The 23,673-nt window shown below is 42.4% G+C and overlaps 1 protein-coding gene across 1 annotated transcript in view; it reads left to right on the top strand.

Annotated features, from left to right (window-relative positions):
* Positions 1-8,399, top strand: part of Cfap54 (cilia and flagella associated protein 54) — a 281,209-nt gene extending 272,810 nt beyond the window's left edge. The window contains exon 68 of the mRNA XM_038314435.1: positions 8,280-8,399. Within this exon, the coding sequence (XP_038170363.1) occupies positions 8,280-8,399 (120 nt within the window). The remainder of the gene's footprint in view (positions 1-8,279) is intronic.
* The last annotated feature ends 15,274 nt before the right edge of the window (positions 8,400-23,673 follow it).

Below are 23,673 nucleotides of genomic sequence, written 5' to 3'. Positions count from 1 at the left end.
GAATGCAACAAATTTGCCAAGAACCACTAAGTTTGCATGACTGTGTGGCTTCAGTAACAGGGAACAAATACACAGACACGTTCTAAGCTAAGCGCAGGACTTCAGATTTTGTTTGTGCTCAACGTAGGTGTTATTATGGTTGCTATTTCTAGGAGAGAAGTTGAGGAGCAAAGATATTAAGTGGCTTGCCCAGGGTCCATCAGCTAGCTGGTGTCCGAGTCAGACTCAATGTCCGAGCTGATGGCTGCTCTGTGCTCAAAACTGCTTCTCGACTAGCACCCTGTTCTCCTGCGAGCGCCTTCTGCCATGTCTATGAACTGCCCCTGGGCTGCACAACATCACCCATCCCCACCCAATTTCATCCTCCCGCTCCGCCTAGGGACTCAGAAATCTGTGGAAGATTCTACGGGAATCTCCAAGTTAGATTGCAATGGCAGGCTTTTCCCTCTGGGAATAGCGTGATCGCCTACCTCGCTACCATCTTGGAGCAGCGATAACCTTGGCCCAGGAGCCAATCAAGTGAACATAAACAATACGGCGACAGGTGAGCTCATACTAAAGGTGACGGTTGGAGGTCACCAGACCATCACCTGGAAATCCAGCCAATCCATATTCCCTTTGTCCCACCCCACTCCTAGCTGAAAAGGAGCTTGGGCGACGCAGGGGTGTGTAGGGAGAAGAAGGTTAACAGGACATTGCGCTCCCTCGTGGGGTGGGACTTTGTAATGCTGCAGGTGTCTGAGGGTTACCCCCACTCCTCTAAGCAAGCCCTCACCTGTACTTCTATAAATATATCAAGTGGATTCCTCACCAGTCCACCCAATTGTAGCTGGGTGGAATCTTTTACTTGGATCTACCTTCGATGCCCTCTCTGGGATGAAGGGATGTTCATGTTCAAGTTTGTTCATGTCTCCCCAGGAAAAGCTGTCAGATTTAGGATTCGAAAAAAAAATGCATTTTTTTTCCCTACTTAAGCCTTCAGGAAGATATTACTTAAAGGGAGGTATTAGTTCTAAATCTTCTTCCTACTCTTTAATTGTTAATCCTCCTAATACTCTAGAGGGGGAATGTCCCCAGGGTAATCTAATAGAATGGTTAATAAAAGTGATGCCTTAGACTTGTTTCTATCACGACCCCAAAGATAAGCATCTGGAAATTTAGCATAAATATTAAAGTTATTTAAATCTCCCATCAGCTTTCATGGGTTGCATGCCTGCATGCATTTTGCCATTTTGCCATTGGCACAGTGTGAGTGTATGTGTGTGTGCGTGTGCGTGTATGTGTGTATGGGGGGTGCTCGTGCATCGTGTACCTGTGCCAACACAAGTGCATACTTATGATTGTAGATGCCGGAAGTCACATCGGGTGTCTTCCTTAACTTCTCACCACCTTCCCTTTTTGAGATAGGCTCTTTAGCTGAACCTGAAGCTCATCCATTGGCTCGGCGGTCTGGGAAGTGAGCTCCGGGGACTCATCTCCCTGCATGAGGGGACAAATGCTTGCTCCTGTACCCAGCTGTTTTTTGTTTGTTCGTTTGTTTTTAAATGTGTTTACTTGGGTTCTAAACTGAAGTCGTCGTGTGTGGCCAGCAAGCAGTTTGTTGACTGGGCCATCCCCCCTAGTCCACATTCACAGCTTCTTTTGAAGAAGTCAGTGTCCAATTGCAGGTCAGTACTGTAGTACAAAGACTTGACATCCCCTACCAAATTCACAGCAACGCTGCAGGGCCATTCCATGTTCAAAGATCCCCGTGAGCCTGGCTTGGAGTTGACTGTGACTGCAATTTAGCCCAATCCCACTCCCTTCATTTTCTCTGTGTATTAGTCTTGTGGTCATTTGTTAAAGCTAGTGAACTTCCGGAAGCTAAATTCTATCTCAGACTCTGCTTCCTAAGGGCGTTAGTGTTCTAGTACTAGAGAAATATCTGAAGTAACTGTTTTATAGAAAGGAAAAGATGATTTTGGTTTTAAGATTTGAAAGTCCAGTTCATGATCTACTGGCCCTATTGTCTTTTGTCCTGTGGTGTGGTGGAACAATAGAAAAGGGGCCTTCTTATTAAATTCTGTGTCTAAGAGACTTGCCTTTAACCCCCTTCCAACACTTCACTTGAAGAACCACAGCTCTTGAACTTAGATACAATGCAGCATGTGTTCCTGTGTGCTGTCCTGTGTGCCATCCCTTGTGTCGTCCCTTGTACCGTACTGTGTGCTGTCCTGTGTGTGGTCCTGTGTGCCATCCTGTGTACTGTCCCACATGTCCTGTGTACTGTCCTATATGTTCTGTGTACTGTCCTTTTTGCCTTGTGTGTTGTCTTGTGTGTCCTGTGTGTGGTCCTATATGTCCTGTGTGCTGTTCTGTGTTCTGTCCTGTGTGCCCTTTGTGTCCTTTGTAGTGTCCTGATAGATTGTTGGTTGTTTAACTCATGTTTCCTGTTGTACTTAGAACCTTTGATATTTGAAAGGAGATTTTTCTCTCTTTGGGACTATATATATATATATATATATATATATATATATATATATATGTTGAAAAGCAGATCTTTCTGACAAAAGAGAGCAACTTCAAAGTTTCTTTTCTCTAGATCTCGGAGTCTTGAGCAATCAGAACAAGCCTTGGGAAATACAGCCTCGACTTTCACTGCTTCCTTCAGGGTCTCCTTTGGTCTTGAAGGATTGTTTCCTTAAACATTTCTCTATAAAGAGAAATGGGTGGTGGATGAGAGCCCTTGTCATGCAAGTCTGATGACCTGTGTTCAGTCCCAGGAACTCACACAGTCCCCTTATCTCCATATGTGTGCTGTGTTGTTTACACATGCACATGGGTCACACACACACACACATACACACACACGCGCACGCACACACACACACACACACCCACACACACACACACTAAACAAAAGAGAAAACTTTTAAAAGCCCATATTTTTACTTAGAAGACGTTGTCAGTTCTCCGACTTTCTATCAACTAGACCTTCTTGTCTGAGTCCAGAGTGGGTTAAATGACAGTGTATGCAAAATGGGAGCCATGTTGAGAAAGGGTTGCAACACACAAAGATATTTATTCGTTGATGTTCTAGTTTTTATTTATTCTGCTGCTGGGATAAACACCATGAACAAAGCATGCTGGGAGAGTAAAGGGCTTATTATATCTGTTACTGAGGGAAGTCAGAGCAGGAACCCAAGGCAGAGACCATGGAGGAGTGCTGCTTACTGGCTTGCTCCTCATGGCTTCCTCAGCTTGCTCTTTTACACAACCCGCAGTGAGCTGGGCCTTCCCACAACAATCTCATCAAGCATCAACAAGCATCCTCATAGGCTTGCTTACGGGCAGTCTGATTGAGGCAATCCCTCAACTGAAATGACCTCTTCCCAGATAGCTGTAACTTGTGTCAAGTTGATAAAAACAAACAAGCAAGCAAACAAACAAACAAAAAAACCAAACCCTGGCACAGTCTTACTTTGCGCGATACGTTTGACTGTTATTTGGACTTTTTGGTTTGGTTTTGGTTTTTGAATCAGAGTTTAGTGAAATCTGCTGTGACCCAGAATCTTTTATCTATCTGAGTTGACCCAAGTACTGAGATTATCATACTTTTTTTCCCCAACACCTAATGACTCGATAACTTTCCAATACCAACTGAGTACCTAACAGTTACCTTAATCCAGGGATAGTAGGGAGTCAACTAGCTAAGGGCCCCATCCCTTAAGGCTGCCTGCCCCTCTGCCAGCTGCAGATGGAGTGTCCACCCCATTCGTACTTCTTTCAAGCCAGCTACAGACTTACAAGTTGCTTCCAACCTCAATAATGAATAAAAAAATGAAAACCCTCATGCAAGTATCCTTTGTATGGCTATTAGTATGCTGTAGAGGACACAGTGACCCAGGAACAGAGATGGAGAGATGTACACACAGGACAGGGTCTCAGAGAAAGCCCTCTCTAAAGGTTCCATCTTCATTCTGCCTCATGCTTCCACCTGAAGAGACCTCAAGCAGAGTTTTATGGGGGATCCCTTACATAAGCTGCCCTTGAGCTGAATGTGGCCCAATGATGGCGATGGTGATTGCCGAAGAAGAATCTGCTCCTCTATTCCTGGACAATGCGCTGTTTGAGTCAGCTCCCTGCACATGTTTTCCCCACACCTTGACATTTAATATCCAGTTTTCTTGTTCTATCTAAAATTCCTCTTGCAATAACATCATTTCATTAAAATTTAATATTAAAAGATTTCTACCATCTTGTCAGTATGGCGGTTTTGATCCCCTATTATATTAAAAATACTTCTCTGTCATGTTTAAAGTTTGATTAACACAAAAATTAGAGTGGTAAAAAGACAATTTCATTCTGAGAAAGGGGTAGGATTTCCTGTGGATGAGAGAGACTATACAAAGGCCCTGTCTGCTTCTGAAGACCTGTGTACTGTCTCTGTCAGGATGGGAGGGATGGTACCCTTGTTACTGGCATGAGGACATAGTTAAATTAAGAACAGGAAAACCAAACATATCTAGTTATTTCTCATCCAGAACTTCCTTTCGATACATCATCTGTCATTCACAATATTGATTCTTAAGTTAGCTAGTATCATATCTATCTTCTAAGATGCATGTTTCCCCCAGTGTAGAAAAAAAAATTCCAGTCAATCGATAACTTCAAAGAGAGGTGATACATTAACAGGAAGGAAGCATGGTAGAGAAACGTTCATGTGAGATGTGAATTTCCTTTCTTACTTTGAGACTATTAAAATTCTTTTCCCTGCGGATCTTGTGCTGTATTTTAAGGGTTTTGAAAGGAATCCATTCCATCAGCCATATCCCTAAACTTAACCCGAAATTACAGTACCAGATGAAGCAGGCCAAAGTGATGAGGGGAATTTTTTCCCACGCACTCCCTTCATTGTTGAACATTTAGAATCAAAGGAAAGGTGACTGACATTGGACCTGAGGGAGCCAACGAGAAAGTGATTGACACTGTGCCCGAGAGCACAGGAAGATGTTACAAAGTAGCTACTTAAAAATCAGATTGGGAGAAATCGCAGCTATTTTGAAAATTGCAAGGATGACTGAAATCTCAAACGGAATTTTCAAAATATGTGAATATATGGAGTAGCTGAAAAGCTCGTATGTGGCTTGTAGAAAGTAAAAATTCAAAAGCAGTTTGTTTGAAGCGCTAATAGTAAAATATGTGCATATCCAATGGCCCAGCAAACCTACTGTCATTGGTATGTCTAATTTATATAAACACAAATAGATATATATATGCATATATTACATATAAATCATACATAAATGATACATATGTACATGCACACATACACACACACACACACACACACACACACACACATATATATATATGACACATGGTATCTTGTAACACAGACTGGTCTTGACCTCACTGTGTAGCCCTGAAATACTTCAACTTGACCTTGAACTATTGATCCTCCTACTTTCACTTCCCTACTTGAGGGATTATAGGTGTGTCTCACCACACTTGTCTATTTGTTAATCTGGGCAATTGCATCCATATATCCATGCATGTGCACGTGCGTACACACACACACACACACACACACATACACACACACTGTGTATACTTTGCATGTTAATAGCTCAGTCAGAAGTTTACCTTAACAGTTTTATTTAGTAGTAGGGAAATACAGAACAATATGGTTTTTGCATGGTACCAAGAAACAGAATTTGAGGTTGTACCTGACTGTATACCAAAAGGCTTAAAATTCCTCTGGTGTCTAGAAGGTGGGAGTGCACACCAGAGAGGGACCTGTCATTCCAGAGACATTCGTTTCTCTTGGGGAAAGAGGAGGAGCCATGGCCCTGGGGTGATAGCCATTCTTATTCTATCCTTGTGACATGAAGGTGTTACCTGTGGCCTCCATAAATAAACTCACCAATAATCCCTCATCCTTTGACACAAGGCCCCTTGTTCTTGGAGTTTTCAGTGACAAGGGACAGAAGTCAAAATACAGTATCTGTATTTGGCAAGCGTCATGTCACTAAGGTAACTGTAATGTTAAGTAAACTAACGTGGCACTTCATAACTTTTTAAGTAACTAGTCCTATAGTTAACCTGGAAAGGAGTCCATGTGTTGGTATTTCTATTTATATAAACATAAATAGATACGTATGCATATATTATATATAAATAATAAATAGTAAAGGAGAGATGCTACAAAAGATGGTACAAATATGTTAATGCTAATTACTATTTCTTTATTGTCTACTTTGAAAGTCATCTGTAAAGATTATTAAATTGGGCCTGAGGACTGGGGACAGAGATCTTAGTCAGTAAAGGCAAGCTTAAGGATCGAACTTCAATTCCCAGGACCCATGTGTGGAAATGGTGGGCACAGTGGCACAGACCTGTAAACCCAGCACTAGGGAGGCAGAGACAGGCAGATACCTGGGCTCACTGACAGGCAGCCCAGCCTAATTCATGAGGCCCCAGCCAGAGAGAGAACCCATTTCAAAAAGCAAGGTGGATTGTTCCACAGAAATGACACTAGAGACTCATCTCTTGGTGTCTCCACATGTGTGATATACTCACACATGGACTTGCACATACATTAACACACATATGCATACTAGTTGAACAGGCATATGCTGGAAATATAACTATCATATTTTAAAGGAAGCCCATTGTCTTAGTATTCTATTGCTGTGAAAAGTCACCATGATTATGGCAACTTTATAGAAAAGAATTAATTAGGTCTGGCTTATAGTTTTAGAGATTTAGTCCATTATCAACATGGTGGGGAAGCATGGCAGCACACAGGCAGACATGGTGCTGGAGAGGTAGCTGAGAGTTCCACATCTGCATCTGAAGGCAGCAGGAAGAGAGAGGCACTGGGCCTGGCTTGAGCTTTTAAATTCCCAAAGTCCACCTCTGATGACACACTTCCTCCAGTAACATCACACCGACCTCAACAAGGCCACACCTCCTAATCCCTCTCAAGCAGTGCCACTTCCTAACACATAAAATATATAAGCTTCTGGGGGCTATTCATATTCAAACCACCACATTCATATAGAAAAACATTTCCCAAGCTAAAATATTGATTATATAATGAGTAATTAAGGAAGTTCTATATGTGACAACCTGAAACATGCTAGAGCCATGTGAGAAGAGGGAACCTCAACTGAGAAAATTCCCCCATCAGATTTGCCTATAGACAACCCTGCGGGGCATTTTCTTGATTGATGTAAATACGGAAGGGCTCAGGCCACCACAGGCACTGCCATCCTTGGGCTGTGATCCTTGGCTGTATAAGAAAGCAAACCGAGCAAGCCAGTGAGCAGCATTCCTCATGGCTCTGCCTTACTTCTCAGTCCCAGGTTCCTGCCCTGCTTGGGTTTCTGCCTTGGCTTCCTTTGTAGAGATGTGTAAGCCAAAGGAACCCCTTCCACCCCAAGTTGTTATTAATCACGGTATTTATCACAATAATAGAAAGTAAACTAAGACAATATGTATGCCTCTTCATTGTTTGAGGTTCTAGAAACCACTAGAATACTTTAAAAAAAATTAATGAAGTAAAAAAAAAGCAAAAATCATCTTCTACCTTTAGGTTCAATATGCTTTCTTGGGAATAAATGGATGGATGATTTATTTAATAAGTCCTCAATAAATTAGTAAAACTTGTCCTCTAATGTCTTACCAGGTTTCAAATCCTCAACACTGAATTCACTGTGGCTGTTTTTCATGGTGTTTATATTCACTACCCAAAATATTCATGCAGACCAGCATGCAATGGGTTCCAGGATACATTCATCTCCTAGCAACCGTTTTTGTTCTTTCTCTTATAATCAGTGCTGTGACCACAGAAGCTTTAGTCTGCTTAGGGTGACTTTGGCTTTGCCAGCTCTTGGCCATAGAAACTCGGAGCCTCTTTAAGATAGAGTGATCTCAAACCTGGTGTCTACACACTTCCTGGTGCCCATGGACTTAGGCTCAAAGAAGAGTGAGAGATTTTCTTCAATGGGCCTCTCAATCCTTATGAAGAACGGTCCAAAAGTCCCGTGCAAGAATGATATCGATGCAAATAGCCCTTATTTTTAGAAATCGGTGATTTTTATGAGTGGATCTACAGTTGCTAGTCGAATATAAAATGGCATACGTGACATGTCACCCATGTGGAGAGCTGAAGCTTCCGGCTTCATCGTAAACATGAGTGCTTACTGCCTTTTATACAGCACTGTTGTGAGGTTTGCTTCAGTCAGATGTTTGAAGCAAGGCATCTCACGTGCACTTGTGTGCTTTTTCCTCAGGTCCCCTTCAACATCTCGCTGCCTGCTATCCTCAGTCTCGAGAGACTCTTCGATCTCGCCAGTGGTTGTATTGTGTCAGTAGGCAGCCTTTTCAACTGGATGGTATCCATTATTCCCTGAGCATCCTTTACAGGGTGACTCTAAGGGGGATTTAGTTGTTACTGATGTTCCGGTTGTTTGAACAAAATTTATGAAGTTTTTAATCTCATAAATACTAGTATTTTGTTATGTTGAACTCGAGAAGTTTCTTGATTTGGCCTGGGAAGAAATGGTTGACCTTGCATGGTGTATGCTTCTGAGGGGCATCTCAGCATGGAACTTCACTGTACCAGCTGTGGGATCCTGCGGACCTGTGTCTGGGTAGCAACCTTGCCACCTGCCTGCTTGGTACCTTTAAAGGCTTAGCTTCAGCCCTTAGCTTTTGCATCTCCATCTGTAGAATGAGAGTATCTGTGTCTCTCTCATGCTGCTATTATGTATTAAAGTAAGTGAAGCAGCTTAGGTGCTCAGCTCAGGCCTGAAGTGGATGACTGAGGCCTGTCATTTGCCTGTAAACCGGAAGAGCACCAGACATTTTTACCGTACATCTAACATCTTTACATTTTTACATTTTTACCGTACACTAACCCTTTCCAAGCTCTGTCACAAGAACGGATACTCATGAAAATAAAGAAGCAAAATGAACATGCAATTTTATGTTTGTACTCGAGTTTTAAATTGTACACATACATAAGGTTCCAATGTTTGGAGAGCACTGAACTCAAACTGGCCTATGCCATTATATGATGGGAATGAAGCTTTTACCGAGGAAGTTAAAAATAAAAGTTGGCATTTGAAACTTTACTATAATTCTGCCAGCTGTAGGAACACTGGGAAAGAACAGAGGGTTGAGGGTACCTATGGTATGTTTGTGAAGGACCTGACTACTATCTATCTGGGGTGTGTGAAGTTTGGGTGGAAAAGGGTGCTCCCTCTGAAATAGACTAGTCTGAAGGTCAATCAATAAGGGAAAGAAGACTGTTAGGGGTGGATTAGGAGAGGAGAGATGAGTTCCTGACAAGAATACAGGGGAGAGAATAAACAGAGAGCAGAGACAAGTTGGTGTCCGAGAAAGATACACATATAACATCTAATAGAAAAGTCCATGACAGACATGGAGGCCAACAGGAAACCATGCCACAATGAAAGGAACAAAGACCAGTGAGCTTGGGGGAAAGGCCCTACCTGATAACTACACTCTCACATGAAGTTTGGCTCAAACAGAGAAGCCATTCAGATGGTAAAGGCTGTTCCATGTCCTTTAGAGGAGGATGGGGATTTATAAATGTCTCTGTTGTGTTAGAGAATAGGTTTGTACTTCTTAATACTGGAAGTTTAACCTTACATAAAGGTTGGCATCCAAGGGCCAAGAAAGGGCAGCATGTTAGCTACACATTTGAAACATCACACACAACACGGCAAGTAAGGAGGCCATCCACTTCAGCCTCTTGTTGTTTTCCCGAAGTGCAATATGGTCATCTTTCATCCTTCACTATTAAGATTGTACTGGTCGGACACTGAATTTTCTTATAAATATTAGTGAATATAATTTTATAGACTTTGTTTTTCAGATTTTTTGAGACAGGGTTTCTCTGTGTAACAGCCCTAGCTGTTCTGGAACTAGTTCTGTAGTTCAAACTCACAGGGATCCACCTGCCTCTGCCTCCCGAGTGCTGGGATTAAAGGCGTGCGCCACCACTGCCCAGCTAAATTTCATACACTTGTTAAGGAACCATAAAACAATGCCTGGTGCTCCATAGAGTCCTGTAGTATATACCGAGTGCGTGGTTATATGGAGAAATGCTTGTGGTCCAGGCAAAGCGACACATGGAGCTGTAAGAAAGAGGGAGTCCAAGATGTCACTAAGACCTCCATCACTAATATCAGCACTACTGCTGCCTGTCTGGATCACTGCCATGTCGTGTTAGCTGTTACTGCACACGAATGATATCCCTCTGTCTTCACAAAATCCATGACCACCGTGCACAGAGAGAATATTATCTATGCCCGTGTGCTGACTCCCTAAGAGGAAGACAGGTCCCTTCCAACCATTGCAGCTAGTGGAGCATCTCAGGGCCTTTGAAAAGCTGCCCCTTCCTTCCCTTTCTGGCGTTTATAGATGCTATTATTTATATTATTATATTATTATGGTTGTTGTTTTGCTGAAGAAAAACACTGTCTACAATGTGTCAGATCCTGCAGTCACCATTTGTAAACTATCATTCTAGAAATTCCCTGTATTTTCTAGAATGAGAGTGACAGTCTGTAGTTAAAGCTGGAGCAGTCTGCGCTGTGCATTGAGGAAGCGTGAAGAAGGCTGAAGCGCAAACAAACGAACAAACAAAAGGCAAAATCTGCAAGGATGAACACTGTGTTTATTTCCCTAAATGTCTTGCAAGTTTTTTTTTTCCAAAGACCAAATTACAATTTTTGCAACTGCTTTTCCCTTTTAAATGCCATCTTTAGTATCCGTAAATCCTTGCCAGCAGACGCCTCTGATGTTCTTCACTTGCTTTAATTATAACAGAGACAGCAGGAAGCAAAGGGGCAAAGGGAGGGAGGAAGGGAGAGAGAGAGAGAGAGAGAGAGAGAGAGAGAGAGAGAGAGAGAGAGAGAGAGAGAGAGAGAGAGAGAATTAAAAATCGGGGAGGGAAGCTTAGGAAGGGGAGCCGCAGCCTGCAGGTAAGGTATATGTAATAGAAGACAAGCGTTTCCCTACCTGGCTTATTCCTCTGAAGAGCTGATGTATAACCTGTCTACTTGCCGTCCATTGGATGCTTAAGTGGCATTGTGTGGTTCATTGCATTTGGGGCACATACCCAAGAGCGTGATGCTGACATTCTAAACGTCCAAGTAACAGAATGTGATACACTTCTTACTGAATTATGAGATGAATATCAACTTACAGCCATCCCCAAAGTAGGTTGAAGTGTCGTGATGTAGCTATAGGTCGTACAACATTTAAAGGTGGGTGTAACGATATAGTATTTATGGAATCATAATACATAAATACTAAGTTTTTAAAAACAAGTTAATGGTTGGCAGTAAATTCCAGCTGTGGTCATCTCTTGGATGAAGAAGAGAAAATGAGCTCTGGGAAGTTTCAGGTTTCAGTTGTGTTTTTAATTTTCTTTCTTAAGACAAATATTTGTTACGTAATTCTCTCAGGTTTTTGCGAGCATATGTTTCATAAATTAAAAACAAACACCTCCCCTTCTTTCCTCATCTTCTTGGTTGGCAAGCTTTGTCGGCTTATTGACTTGCATGCCCATCAGCAACAACTAAATGGGAATTGTGTTCTGGTCTCATGCATGGCTACCACTCAGTGGTACTCAGATCTGGTCCCATTCATTTCGGATCTGAATGACAACCAAAAGTCATTTGAAAACTCATGCTCAGCTATATCCATATGCCCACTTTTAGAAAATCAAACCATTAAAATATTAATTCTTCATATAAAATAGTAGAGCCTTCATAAATGCTTAAATTCACCTGAAGCAGAATCTCTACACAGTTCCTATCAGTTATAAGTCCCGTGTTATCTTCTAAATGATTTGATTTCTCAAAATTAGATCTGTGTGGAATCTTCCCCATGACTGCCTATTGTATAAAATCAGCTCCCACATAAAGCCCCTCTGCCATTCATACTTTCAATGTTTTAAACATATATAAAGAAGTTTCTCTTTAACAAAGATTCGTTTTCGGTTTTTACTCTCTCTTCAGTAATGGGTTGCTTACGAGTTGCAATTTTGACACGAAAATTTCCATGACAACCCATTTTTTTTTTGTCACAAATGCAAGCATGATAAAGAGGGAGGCTTTCATGAGAAAGGTGGGTTAAGAGGCACAGGAGTTATCACAAGCACATTTTCAACTGGAACGTCGGAGACAAGACAGAATTAATTGCCATTGCAAATGAATTGTGCTCACTGCCCCCTGACGTTCCAGATCCCCTTTGTCTAGTTTGTGTTGAACAGCTCAGAATGAGCGGATCTGGAACCAGAGCCTGCGCCAGCATGGTCAGCTTTGAAGCCGCCTTTTGAACCATCCACATGGTGGAAGAAATCTAGAGATTTCTGAACTCGCTAGGACATTTGATCTCCTTCCTTTCCCGATTCAGTTCTCTCCCTCAAGAGCCACGAGAATTTCTTGGACCGACTTCCCATCATTAGAAAGTGTAATTCAGAACTAACAGAATCTGTCAAATGTGGAAAGGGAGAAAGAACAAAAATTACCCAGAAGTCCACCAAGGCTCATAATTAAACATAGTTCGTCAAATCTGCCTAATCATTATACTAAGAACCAAAGAGAAACAATGTTCAAACAATGATCAGACTCAAGATTCCAGGCAACTTTCTGTATTCCCTAAATGTCACATAGATGGACATTTGTTTTCAGTGTCTTTGTCTTTGTTTTTTTTTCAGAGCTGATTAGCTGGAAAAGTGCTCAAGTTGGGAGTGTGTAGATCTGGTGGTTCATAAAGTAATGAAGATGTAATTAGGTCCAAAGGCATAGTCCAGGGTTGTTCTCCCTACTCATAACAAAGTAATGATCTACAAAAAGAAAAGAAATCAGATTTTAATTTTGCCCTTTAGAGGCAGGTCATTTAATCACCCTTGCACAGATTCGTTAATGTCTCCCTGGGCAAACCTAGCTCTTTCATTCAAACATGTATTTTTTCATTTGAAATTGGTTGTTTTTTTCATTTGATAGTTTTAATTCACTATACGTGAATTTTGCTACCTAGGCAAATGTCTTTTCTCACTCTTTTTAATTGAAGAAGTATTTTAAAACACTCACTATATTCCAGTGACCATGAACCCAATAAATGGTACCTAGGCCGTCGCTGTCTCCAGTAACACATTTGATCCAGCAATCAAAACCACTTCTGTAGATATAACCAAAGGAAATAGAAGCAGTATGTTAAAATGACATCTACATTCCAATGTTCATGTCAATGTCTCAAGATGTAATCACAGATGTCCATAACCTGATGAATGAATAAAGAAAACCCTCAAATCACAATAGACTACTTACTCAATTTAAAAAAAAAAGAAAGGACCTTATTACCTATGACTTCATGGATGAAGCTGGAAGACATTATATTAAGTGAAATAAGCCAGTCATGGGAAGACAAATACCAGAGGGCCTCACTTAGGTGTAGACCTTCATAGAGCTGAACTCACTGAATAAGTAGTCACATGGCATGTACTGGGAGTGGGAAGGGATGGTTGGACACATGTTGGTGAAAGCATATAAAATATCATAGTGATAGGAAGAATAAGTTCAAAGGAATCTATTGTACAAAATAGCATTTGCAGTCAACCACGATATATGTGGTATTGAAAATTATTGGGTATATTTGAAGTGTTCTCACCATGAAATATATATGTGAATATACACATTTATTAACTAGGTCATTTCAAAACAGTATTTCTTGTGTGATGCAAGCATAGGGAGATATGTCTATACGTGAGAGAGATTTCGTCTATATTTACCAGAGAGAGAGCCCTTTGAACATGCTAGGTATGTTGGGACTAATTGAGTCCTGGCCTTCAGCTGCTCTTCCCTGTTAGAGCCTTCTAATTGAAGTTACTAGAAGCTGTGCCTAGCCTAGAGGATCAGAGGATGGGATTTTCACCTGTTGGCCATTGATGGCAGGGTATTTAAGCCTCTATGGTGCTGTTAAAGAAGGGCTTTTGTACCAGCAATTGGAGGTCCGTGTGTTGGTCTGTCTCTGCGTGTGTTTCTTCAACCTCCAGCCCCTTGCCCGAAGCTCATGAACTGGGTTCTAGTGCATAGAGCGCAGACAGGGGGTGGGGAGGGTGGGGGTGGGGGAAGTGCGTGGCACTAGGTAACATTCTTTCAAAGCTCACATCTATTGGCCCCAATTGATTGGCCCATGAATCTCTCATACCACAAGTATGGTCTCTACCACTATTTCCCTAAATGCAAGAAAACACACACATGCTCTTGTCATATGCATCCAATTTTGTACATGCTGATTGTCATATCTACTCTTTCCTTATGCTCAGGGAGCCAGAGAGGCAGAGACCAGGGAAGTAGGGAAAGTGTGTCCCCACTTCATACAGTGGTCCCTCATCAACGTTAGACTTGCATTTATTTGACTGCTGAAGCTGTATGGTTTTCCTTGTTTATATTTTAGCATATTGCATTATTTTCTACTTTCAATGCCTCTCCAGGATGCATGCTCACTTTTTAAAAAGATTTATCGTATTTTATTTAATTTACGTGTGTTTGTGTGTATACAAACGTGTAGGCACACACGTGGAGGCTAGAGGTAGACAATGGCTTCTTCCTCCGCTGCTCTCCACTTTACTTTTTGGAACAGTCTCTCACTGAACCTCGGCCAAGGAGTTTTCGAGGCTCTGCCTATCTCTGCTTGCTGAGCAGGTGGGTCACAGCCATACCCCATCGTTTGGCTTTTCTTATGTGTGCTGGGGATCTGGAGTTGGATCGCATAGCAAGCACTTGTTCAGCCAGGGCAACTCCCTGGCTGTCGGGCAAGTGTTTTGTTGTTGCTTCTCATTTCTGTACTCCAGCTCTGTCATCTGCTAAGTGTGGAACAAGCATCTAGAACAACCGTGCTTCGCACAGTGAATGCGCCCAGCGGTTATCTCTTACTCTGCGTTCTTCTCCACTTCTTGTGTACCTCCTCCAGGAATGCCGAGCCCTGCCAAGAGAGAGCAAAGGGTTTTGTTTTGTTTTGCTTTATTTTTTGTAATGTTTCAGAGTTCAGTTCTGCTAAAAGCAGTGTAGATTTTATAGAAGTCCCATCTGCCAGTAACACCTCTGAACCGGGGACCGTAAAACAGTGCAAGCAATTATAAAATCGGAAATAAAATAATTGTTTGAAGCCACCAAGGGGAATGAGTGAAAACAGGCAGAGCCTGGAGGAAGCACGATCCTTGAGATATGGGAGCAAACCGAGATCCACTTTTAGCAGCTCTCTCTCTCTCTCTCTCTCTCTCTCTCTCTCTCTCTCTCTGCCGTCCCACCCCTGTATCTCATGATGTAGTTCTGTGCTGCTTAATGATGGGGATGAATTTAGAGCAATGCATCATTAAGTAATTTCATCGTGACCTCAGCGTTACAGGGTGTTTTAACACAAGCCGGGATGGTGCATCCTCCCAAATGCATAGGACATATAATTGGATGTGCTCTCTTCGCGCATTACCCAGCGGTGCCGGGGGGGGGGGGGTACGTCTACACCATCTCCTCATTAAACACAGGCGTGGTGTGTTGCATCGTCAGGATAGATCCCTGTATCCACTAAGCAATAGGAACTTTTCAGCTCCATCCTAATCTTATGGGGTTGCTGTGCTATATGTGATAGAGATTGAATAAAGCACCATGACATGGAATATGACTGTAAACAAGAGAGAATTAGGAAGAGGAGAGAAGGAGCTGGACTGAGGGTTTGGATCTCTCTGAGAAGACGAGGTCCCCACCACCACCACCAAAGGAGACAGCCTGGAATCGCCCAAACCAGTGCACAGCTGTCCTCAAGTTTTTGGTTGTCTTCTGCAATGCACAGCACCTGCTGAGACTACAGGGAGCCCAGTGACTCGCCGGGAACTCTGCAAGAGAAGGGGAAAGATTTCAGCAGATGCTGGAAACAAAGTTCTAGATGATCAAAGGTTTCGATTCGAGTCCAGACAAGTGACAGAAACCTACTGAGTTTCTTGTGCTTTTTGTAGAAACCTGGAAGCAAGGCCTGCAACTGAGAACTACAGTTGATGCAAAGTTGATACAGTTGATGATACAGTTGATGGCTCCTGAGGCTTCTGATGAAGCTAGACCGGTCGGTTAGTGACCCTTGGGCCTGCCTGTCTATGTATCTCCAGCCCCATTGAACCTCCCTCAGAGGGACATGATTTGACAGTTATTTAACTCTGTGCTCAGGCCAAACCCAAACACAGGAAAGCAACATGTCTCCTGCAGCTTAATACTCCTATCATACAATATGGAATTATGAAATACACACACACACACACACACACACACACAAATACCATTTGGAGAAACAACAAGGAAAGTGTGACCCACAGCCCAAGGGAAAAAGGCAAACAGTTCCCCTGTAGCCCTGGACAGTAGGATTAGAACATGAAGAGTTTAAAATCACAGTGATGTGTGGGAAAAATCTATGGCAAAAGATTGATAGAAGGGCTGAAAAAAAACTGAGGTTTATCGGGAGAGATCAGGAAAAGAAAAAGAATCAAACAATGCAAATCCTGGGACTGACAATTTCACCAGGGAAGTTAAAAATCATTAAAAGAACTGAAAAGGGAAACTAGGCACTATGGGAAGGGGGCAAAGGGCAGTGCCCTTGAAACAGATCAAAATCTATTATCTACTTGTAGAGAAAGACAAAAAAAATTCTTAAAAATTGCAAGCAATGGAAGCCTATATTACCATATTGAGTATTCTTTCTGTGTGTATATGTGTGCTTAGGTTCACACAAGTGCTTGCATGTGTGGTGGGATAGCCCAAAGGTCAGCTTCTAGTGTCATTCTTCAGGAGCCATCTACAAAGGGTGTCTCACTGGCTCCTGAGGCTTCTGATGAAGCTAGACCGGTCAGTTAGTGACCCTTGGGCCTGCCTGTCTATGTATCTCCACGGCAGTATTAAAGCATATACCATCATGTCTCATGAACTACATATCATGTACCACAACGTCTCATGTACCACCACATCCCATGTACCACAACATCCCATGTACCACAACATCTCATGTCCACCATATCCCATGTACCACATCTTATATACCACCACATCCCATGTACCATCACATCTCATGTACCACCACATCCCATGTCCATCACATCCCATGTACCACCACATCCCATGTACCACCACATCTCATGTACCACCACATCCCATGTCCATCACATCCCATGTACCACCACATCCCATGTACCACCACATCTCATGTACCACCACATCCCATGTACCACCACATCCCATGTACCACCACATCCCATGTACCACAATATCCCATCTACCATCACGTCTCATTGTTCCACATGAGTTCTGAGGGCTCTCACGCTTATATACCAAGTACTTTACTGGCTGAGCTCTCCTCGTAGTGCATAGATGTTCTAGCGTACATGAAATTGAAGCCCTATAAAGAAGAAAAAAGGCAAATTATTTTAAGAGATCATAAAACCTCAGAAAGACAAATATTGTGTTTTTTTTTTCAGGTAGAATCTAGGTTTTAAAAATATGTGTAGGAAAGTATCATTTGGACAGAGGAAGGGGCCCCTGGGAATAGGCACGGAGAACAAGAAAGAAACAGAGTGAATCATCAAGCAACATTACATACATATACAAATGCTATAATGAGACCCATTTCCTAAAACATGCAGCGGTGACCACAAATTATAAACAATAATGGTAAAACCCTTTCTAAGTTGGGCTTAAAACATTAAACACACTCAGATTCAGTAATTCTAAAGGAGCTCCACAGATGGACCAAAACAAAATCAAACACATGTAAGTTGCAGTCGAGCTTCTAAAAACCCAGGGGAAAAGATCTAAACCCCAAAGAAAGGGCATATGACAAAATGCTGAAAACAGGAATGGTAAGAACGAAGGCTGGCTTATCAGAAGCCTCCGAGGCTAAAGAATGACAGAACGTTTTCTGTAAAGCGCAGGTAAAAACATTTGCTGCTCAAGCCTATGACCTAAGTGGAGTCTGTAAAGGTAAGAGGAGAGGACAGGGTTCACAAACGTGTTGGCGGACCTCACTATGTGCCATGGCACGTGGGCACCTCCACCGCCTCACACTAATAATGTGTTATTGAATTCTGTAAGAAATCAATCAGCGAGGAGTCTAGATGACCCGCACCTGATTATGTTTGAACCTGTCACTAATTATATTAGCTATGACTAGACTAAAGCTCTTGGTGAGAAGCAAAATTGTAAATGAGTATGGTGACTCATGCCAGGATTTAGGGGTCTGAAGCAGGAGTATTGTTGTGAGTTTAAGGCTAGCCTGGGATACATACTGCATTCCAGGCTAGCCTGAGATATAGCCTTTTTTAAAAACAAAACGAGACAAAAAAAGCAGAAATTGTATGCAATGACAGATTGGAAACGATAGGGTGGAGACAGGGAGAACATCCAGAGACTGAACCTAAGAAAGTTGCTTTGGATATATTAATGATAGTGCAGATTTTATTTACTTTTCTCTTATTTTTATTTGTGTCTATGTTTGTGTAATTTGTGTGAGTGTGTGTGTGTATGTGTGCAAAAATGTCTGTGTGTCTGTGTGTATGTGTGTGTGTGTGTGTGTGTGTGTCCATGTGCACACAGGACAGAAGTGGGCACTGAAAACTCTCCTCTATCACCCTCTGCCTGTACCTTTGAGACAGTTCAGTCTCTCCCTGAACCTGGGGCTTGTGTTTTCTTAGCTATATTGGAAGACAACATCCTAGTGATCCCAGGCGCTGGGATTACCCATGTCAGTGTGATACCTGATTTGTTATTAACGTGCTGGGATCTAAAGTTCTGGTCCACATGACGACACAGCAACCCCTCTTCAACGCGGAGCCATCTCACAAGTCCTCAAGTTTGATTTCTGCACATCTGCCCAGTGATTCCCTCGAAGGAGAATTTTGCCTTGATTAAAAATCAAAGTGTTTTGATATGTGCACTAGACCATGGGGACTCTCGGCCACAGATAAGGGCTAATCTTGACGCTTGAGAGAGTCAGGTAAAACTCCTTGAGGAGAGTGACAAGCCTCTGCTGGCACAGAAATTAATCTTTCAACATTCAACTTATAGTATAAAAGCCAAGACTATCTCAAAATGAATGGGGTCCAGGAAAACCGGGATTGTTCTCCTACAAGAGAGGCTTTTTTGTCCTAGAATGGAAGAGTAAGAGTGTCAGGCACTCCATTTCTTTCAAAGGAGTCTAGGACAGTGGTTCCCAGCTTTCCTAATGCTGTGACCTTTTATTACAGTTCCTCCTGTTGTGGTGGCCCCAACCATAAAATTATTTTGTGGCTACTTCATAACTGTAATTTTGCTGTTATAAATCATAAGGTAAATAGCTGAGATGCTGAATATCTAATTGCAACCCCTGTGGAAGGGTCATTCGCCCCAAGGGGGTCACGACCCACGGGTTGAAAACCACTAGTCTAGCTCCAAGTATCAACGCTTGCATCAAATATCATCGAACTGATACCAAGACCACAGGCCCGCGCTTCTGCACTCTTGCTTTTCTGATGTGTGTCGTGAAGTAAGCAAAGTAGCCTGATCCCTCTTTAGTGTGAATAAAAGTAGTATGATCCGTCTTTTTTTTTTTAATCCTCCTATAGGATGAATAAAACAGAAATCAATTAAAAGTCCAACTTCAGACCAAGAAACATTTCAGAGGACTGACCCACGTCAGTCCTAGGAGCTATGGTGAGAAGACTCAGTGGTGGGTCAGTGTCCTGTAGAGAAGCTTCCAGTTCAGACTTGGACCTTGCCCCCCATGAACTCTTAAGATGCACTCAACGCCTCCGGACATTTGCCCTGAATTTTTGATGTTTCTCAGCTGGGCTCCTGCAACCTCACAGGTGTATTAGCAAGGTGGCTACTAACTCCTAACCTTAGAACAACCTCCTTTCCTGGTGTCTACATCCACGCATCTCTTCACCTTGCTTTTACTTTGCATACTGTGTCTATTTTCTCACGGTAATGGCCTGGCTTCCCAATGCTCTCCTGTGTTTTGAAAGGAATAAAATTTCAAGCAAAGCTTAGTTCTAATAGCTGTTCACTTTTACTTTCCGCTTCCACTTTTTTTTTTGAGCATTATTCTACACTAGCCACAGTGCTGTAGCCCACCATAAAAGATGTTTATAAAGTATGAGGGGCAACCAATACATATATTTACAATTTATAATCTAACCCTGTAGACAATAGGAGGAAACCTGAACAGAATGTTGAAGGAAGAGAGGGAACTATCAGAAAGGAGTTGATGAAGCCATTCCATTGGGAAAAGAAAACAGCGGGGAGTTAGGAAGAAAGCGCAAAGTAGAATTCCTGATCCAGCATCTCCCGAGCTGAATCACAGGATGATTACTTCCGGAAAGAAATATTGGGAAGATGGATTGGGTAGATGAAATGCCTAATGAGTCCATAAATGAGGAGAATTGCTTCTTACCGTGTATGAGAAGATAATTTTTATCAGATAATGAAATTGTTTTCAGTCTTCGGAATGAAAATGAATCCCTTGCTAATGCAGATCACACTAATAAAGGGAGCGGGGGAGAATGTCGGAATTACACTTGGCTGGTCGTAGGCAGAAACCAGCCCAAATAGTCTAGGAAAAAAAAATGAAAGATAATGAAGTAATCAAAATAATTGCTTAATAGGGATTGTAAAAGATCTGCGGTGTTAAATTATAAATGTACATTTTTGAGAAAAATGAGGTGACCTTAAGGAACAGATTAGAAACCCAAACTCATGCCGGGCAGAAGAGATGTCTTTCATTAGCAGAGCTAAAGATTAATTAAATCTGGGCAAGCTCTTTGAAGTCCGCAAGTGCGAGCCACATTAGAACACAATGCAACTGGTATATTGGTATCATAATTAATGATTAAAATAGGGCTCCTTGTTGCGTGCATTCTGGCAGAGTGGACGTGACAGATGTGAAATGAAGAGGACGAAAACGTGTTTCTTAAAAGCCAACTGACTGTAGTGTGTGTGTAGTGAAGTAAGTGTGTGTGTGTATGTTTGTGTGCCTGTGTGTGTGTGAGCCTGTGTGTCTCTGTTGTGTGTCTGTGTATGTTTATGTGTCTCTGTGTATATATATATATATATATATATATATATATATATATATATATATGTGGGTCTGTCTGTGTGCGTGTGCCTCTGTCATGTGTGTGTTTGTGTGTGTGTGTGTGTGTGTGTGTCTTTCTGTCTGTGAACCTGTGATTCTGTGTGTGTGTTTGTGTGTGTTTGTTTGTGTTTATGTGTCTCTCTGTGTGCATCTGTCTGTGTCTGTCTGTCTCTCTGTGTGTTTGTGTGTGTGTCTGTCTCTGTGTGTGTCTGTCTGCATGTATGTGTGTGTGTGAGAGAGAGAGAGTGTGTCTGTCTGTGTGTGTATCTGTCTGTGTCTGTCTCTGTGTGTGTTTGTGTGTGTGTGTGTGTGTGTGTGTGTGTGTGCATCTGCTGCAAGGTGGTTTGTCTTAGTTGGCAAATACTTATTTCTTCCCTCTGTGATGTTGCCTAGAGACCATCTTCAGCACGATGAGGCCGATGTGCCCCTTTACCAACCTCTCTAAGGTGCTAGGTGGGGGAAGGGGGAGGGGGCGGTGTATTGATTATTTTCCCTTATCTCTGAATCTTTTGTTTCAGATGAATGGTTTTCGAGATTGGCATCAGAGGAAGGAGAGAAAGGTTGAAATTACAAAGCCTCTGACGTTTCTTAATGCTGCTCAAGGGTGAAGTTTTAGAGAAAATGACCCACTGCAGACAGCATGGGGGGCATAGGTAAATGGGAGCCCTGAGCAAGCAGGAGGTGCTGTGGCCATCCGGATGGGTTTTATAGGACCAGGTAAAAGGTAAATTGATTTCTCAAGGAAGATCATGGAAAGGAACAATGGGAGAAGGGAGAGCTTAGAGAGGGAAAGGGAAAGAAGCAAGAGAGATGTATAAAGCCCTGCTCTCGGGAATATATGTCTTCTGTGTGGCACAGACATAAAGGGACAAACCAAGCAAAGGAGGCTGCTTGGCATCATGACGAGGCAGGGCAGAGCCTGTGTGAGGGTGAAGATGCATGAACGGAAGTGGGGCAGGACCACTGGAGGACTGAGTCTACAGCAGTGTTGGCTGAGACCCTGGCCCGTGATGATAGCACATGAGAGAGCAGGCAGCAGGAACCTTTGCTTTATGGAAGGGATTACAGTCATGTTCACTGTGCAATACTGGTATAACTCATGAAACATTATATCCTGGAAACGGGGTTTTTAATCTGAGCTTGGCAGTTACTTTGGGGCATGAATGTTTCAAATTTGAGCTTGGTTTATGCTGCGCAGACTTGAGACCATTTAGAAATGCTGCTCTCAATTCAAATTTGAAGGGGATCAGAATCCTGTAGAATACATGCCTTGTCTTGCCTTTAGACAAAACACAGCTTCAAGATTCTATTCTGAAAACCCTTGGAGGAAATAGGTGTTGTCGCATGTATAAATTTCAAATGTGTTTCTCAATGCAAAAAAATGGTACCTTCGAACAACGTAGATGGAAAGTTTGAAAGCAATCTCATTGATAAGTTTTGTTTTTCTCATTGTTACCCCACCTCTCAAATCCTCCAAAAGGCACAGTGTATAACAGGCTTACATGGCTTTTGGACAAGGTACCTACCTCGACAATCTCTCCACACTATAGATATATTCTTGCTAAGACACTCACTGTTTTCTTGCCATTTTGAATATATGAAATAAATCCCATCTCGGAAGTTGGGGTTCACTCTCGCATATTACAAGAGCTGGCCCAGGATACAAGACATTTCGTCCAATTCAAAAACTTATTTTCCCTACGTGCCAAAGAAGCCCTGTGGCTTTCAGTGAGCTTGGTTTCCTCCTTAGTTCTTCTCAATATTTCATCTTGCTACTTCTAGACATCTCATGTTTGTGGAGCCCTGGCAGAAGGCTGATGAGGTAAGGATAAACATCGCATGGGGTTTCTGTTTCTGTGATCTGCCTGTGCCCTTGGAGTAGCAGGCCCCCAAATGTGGATTCCTCAGGCACCCTTATACCTGACTGACACCACGCTCCCAGACACCAACCATGGGAAACAAGAGTCAGAGCTGGGGGTGCATTGGAGGTGATACTGCTTGATTCTCTGAAGCATCCTTTGGTCAGTCACCCTGAGATGCAGCACGAATAATAAAAACCCAGAGTCAGATATTGGGGTTCAAACCAAAAACCAGAAAAGCAAAGCAGCCAAGCCACTAGAGAAGACTTATCTCTACCTATGCTGGGTGACCCCAGCCTAAGCAGACTAAGCAGATGAAACCTCTCTCCTCCTATTTCATAGTCTCTCCAGTGCTGGGATTAAAGGTGTGAGCCACCACCACCTGGATTTGTTTCTGTGTCGATCTTGTGTAACCCAGGGTGGCCTTGAACTCGCAGAGCTCCACCTGCCTCTGTCTCCCAAATCCTGGGATTCAAGTTGTGTGCCACCACTGCCTGACCTTTAGTGGCTTAGCTTTGCCCTTCTGATCTCTAGGCAAGCTTTATTTATTAAAAACATAAATAAAATATCACTATACTGGGAAGTTTGAACGTTGTCTCTTCAAGGGACATTGTGAAGCAATGGTGGTCAGTTCTATAAC

Source organism: Arvicola amphibius, chromosome 17 (assembly GCF_903992535.2).
Source record: "Arvicola amphibius chromosome 17, mArvAmp1.2, whole genome shotgun sequence".
In the NCBI taxonomy this organism is placed as follows: domain Eukaryota; kingdom Metazoa; phylum Chordata; class Mammalia; order Rodentia; family Cricetidae; genus Arvicola; species Arvicola amphibius.
The sequence above is the reverse complement of the archived record's forward strand: the minus strand, read 5'-3'. Positions and strand labels throughout refer to the sequence as shown.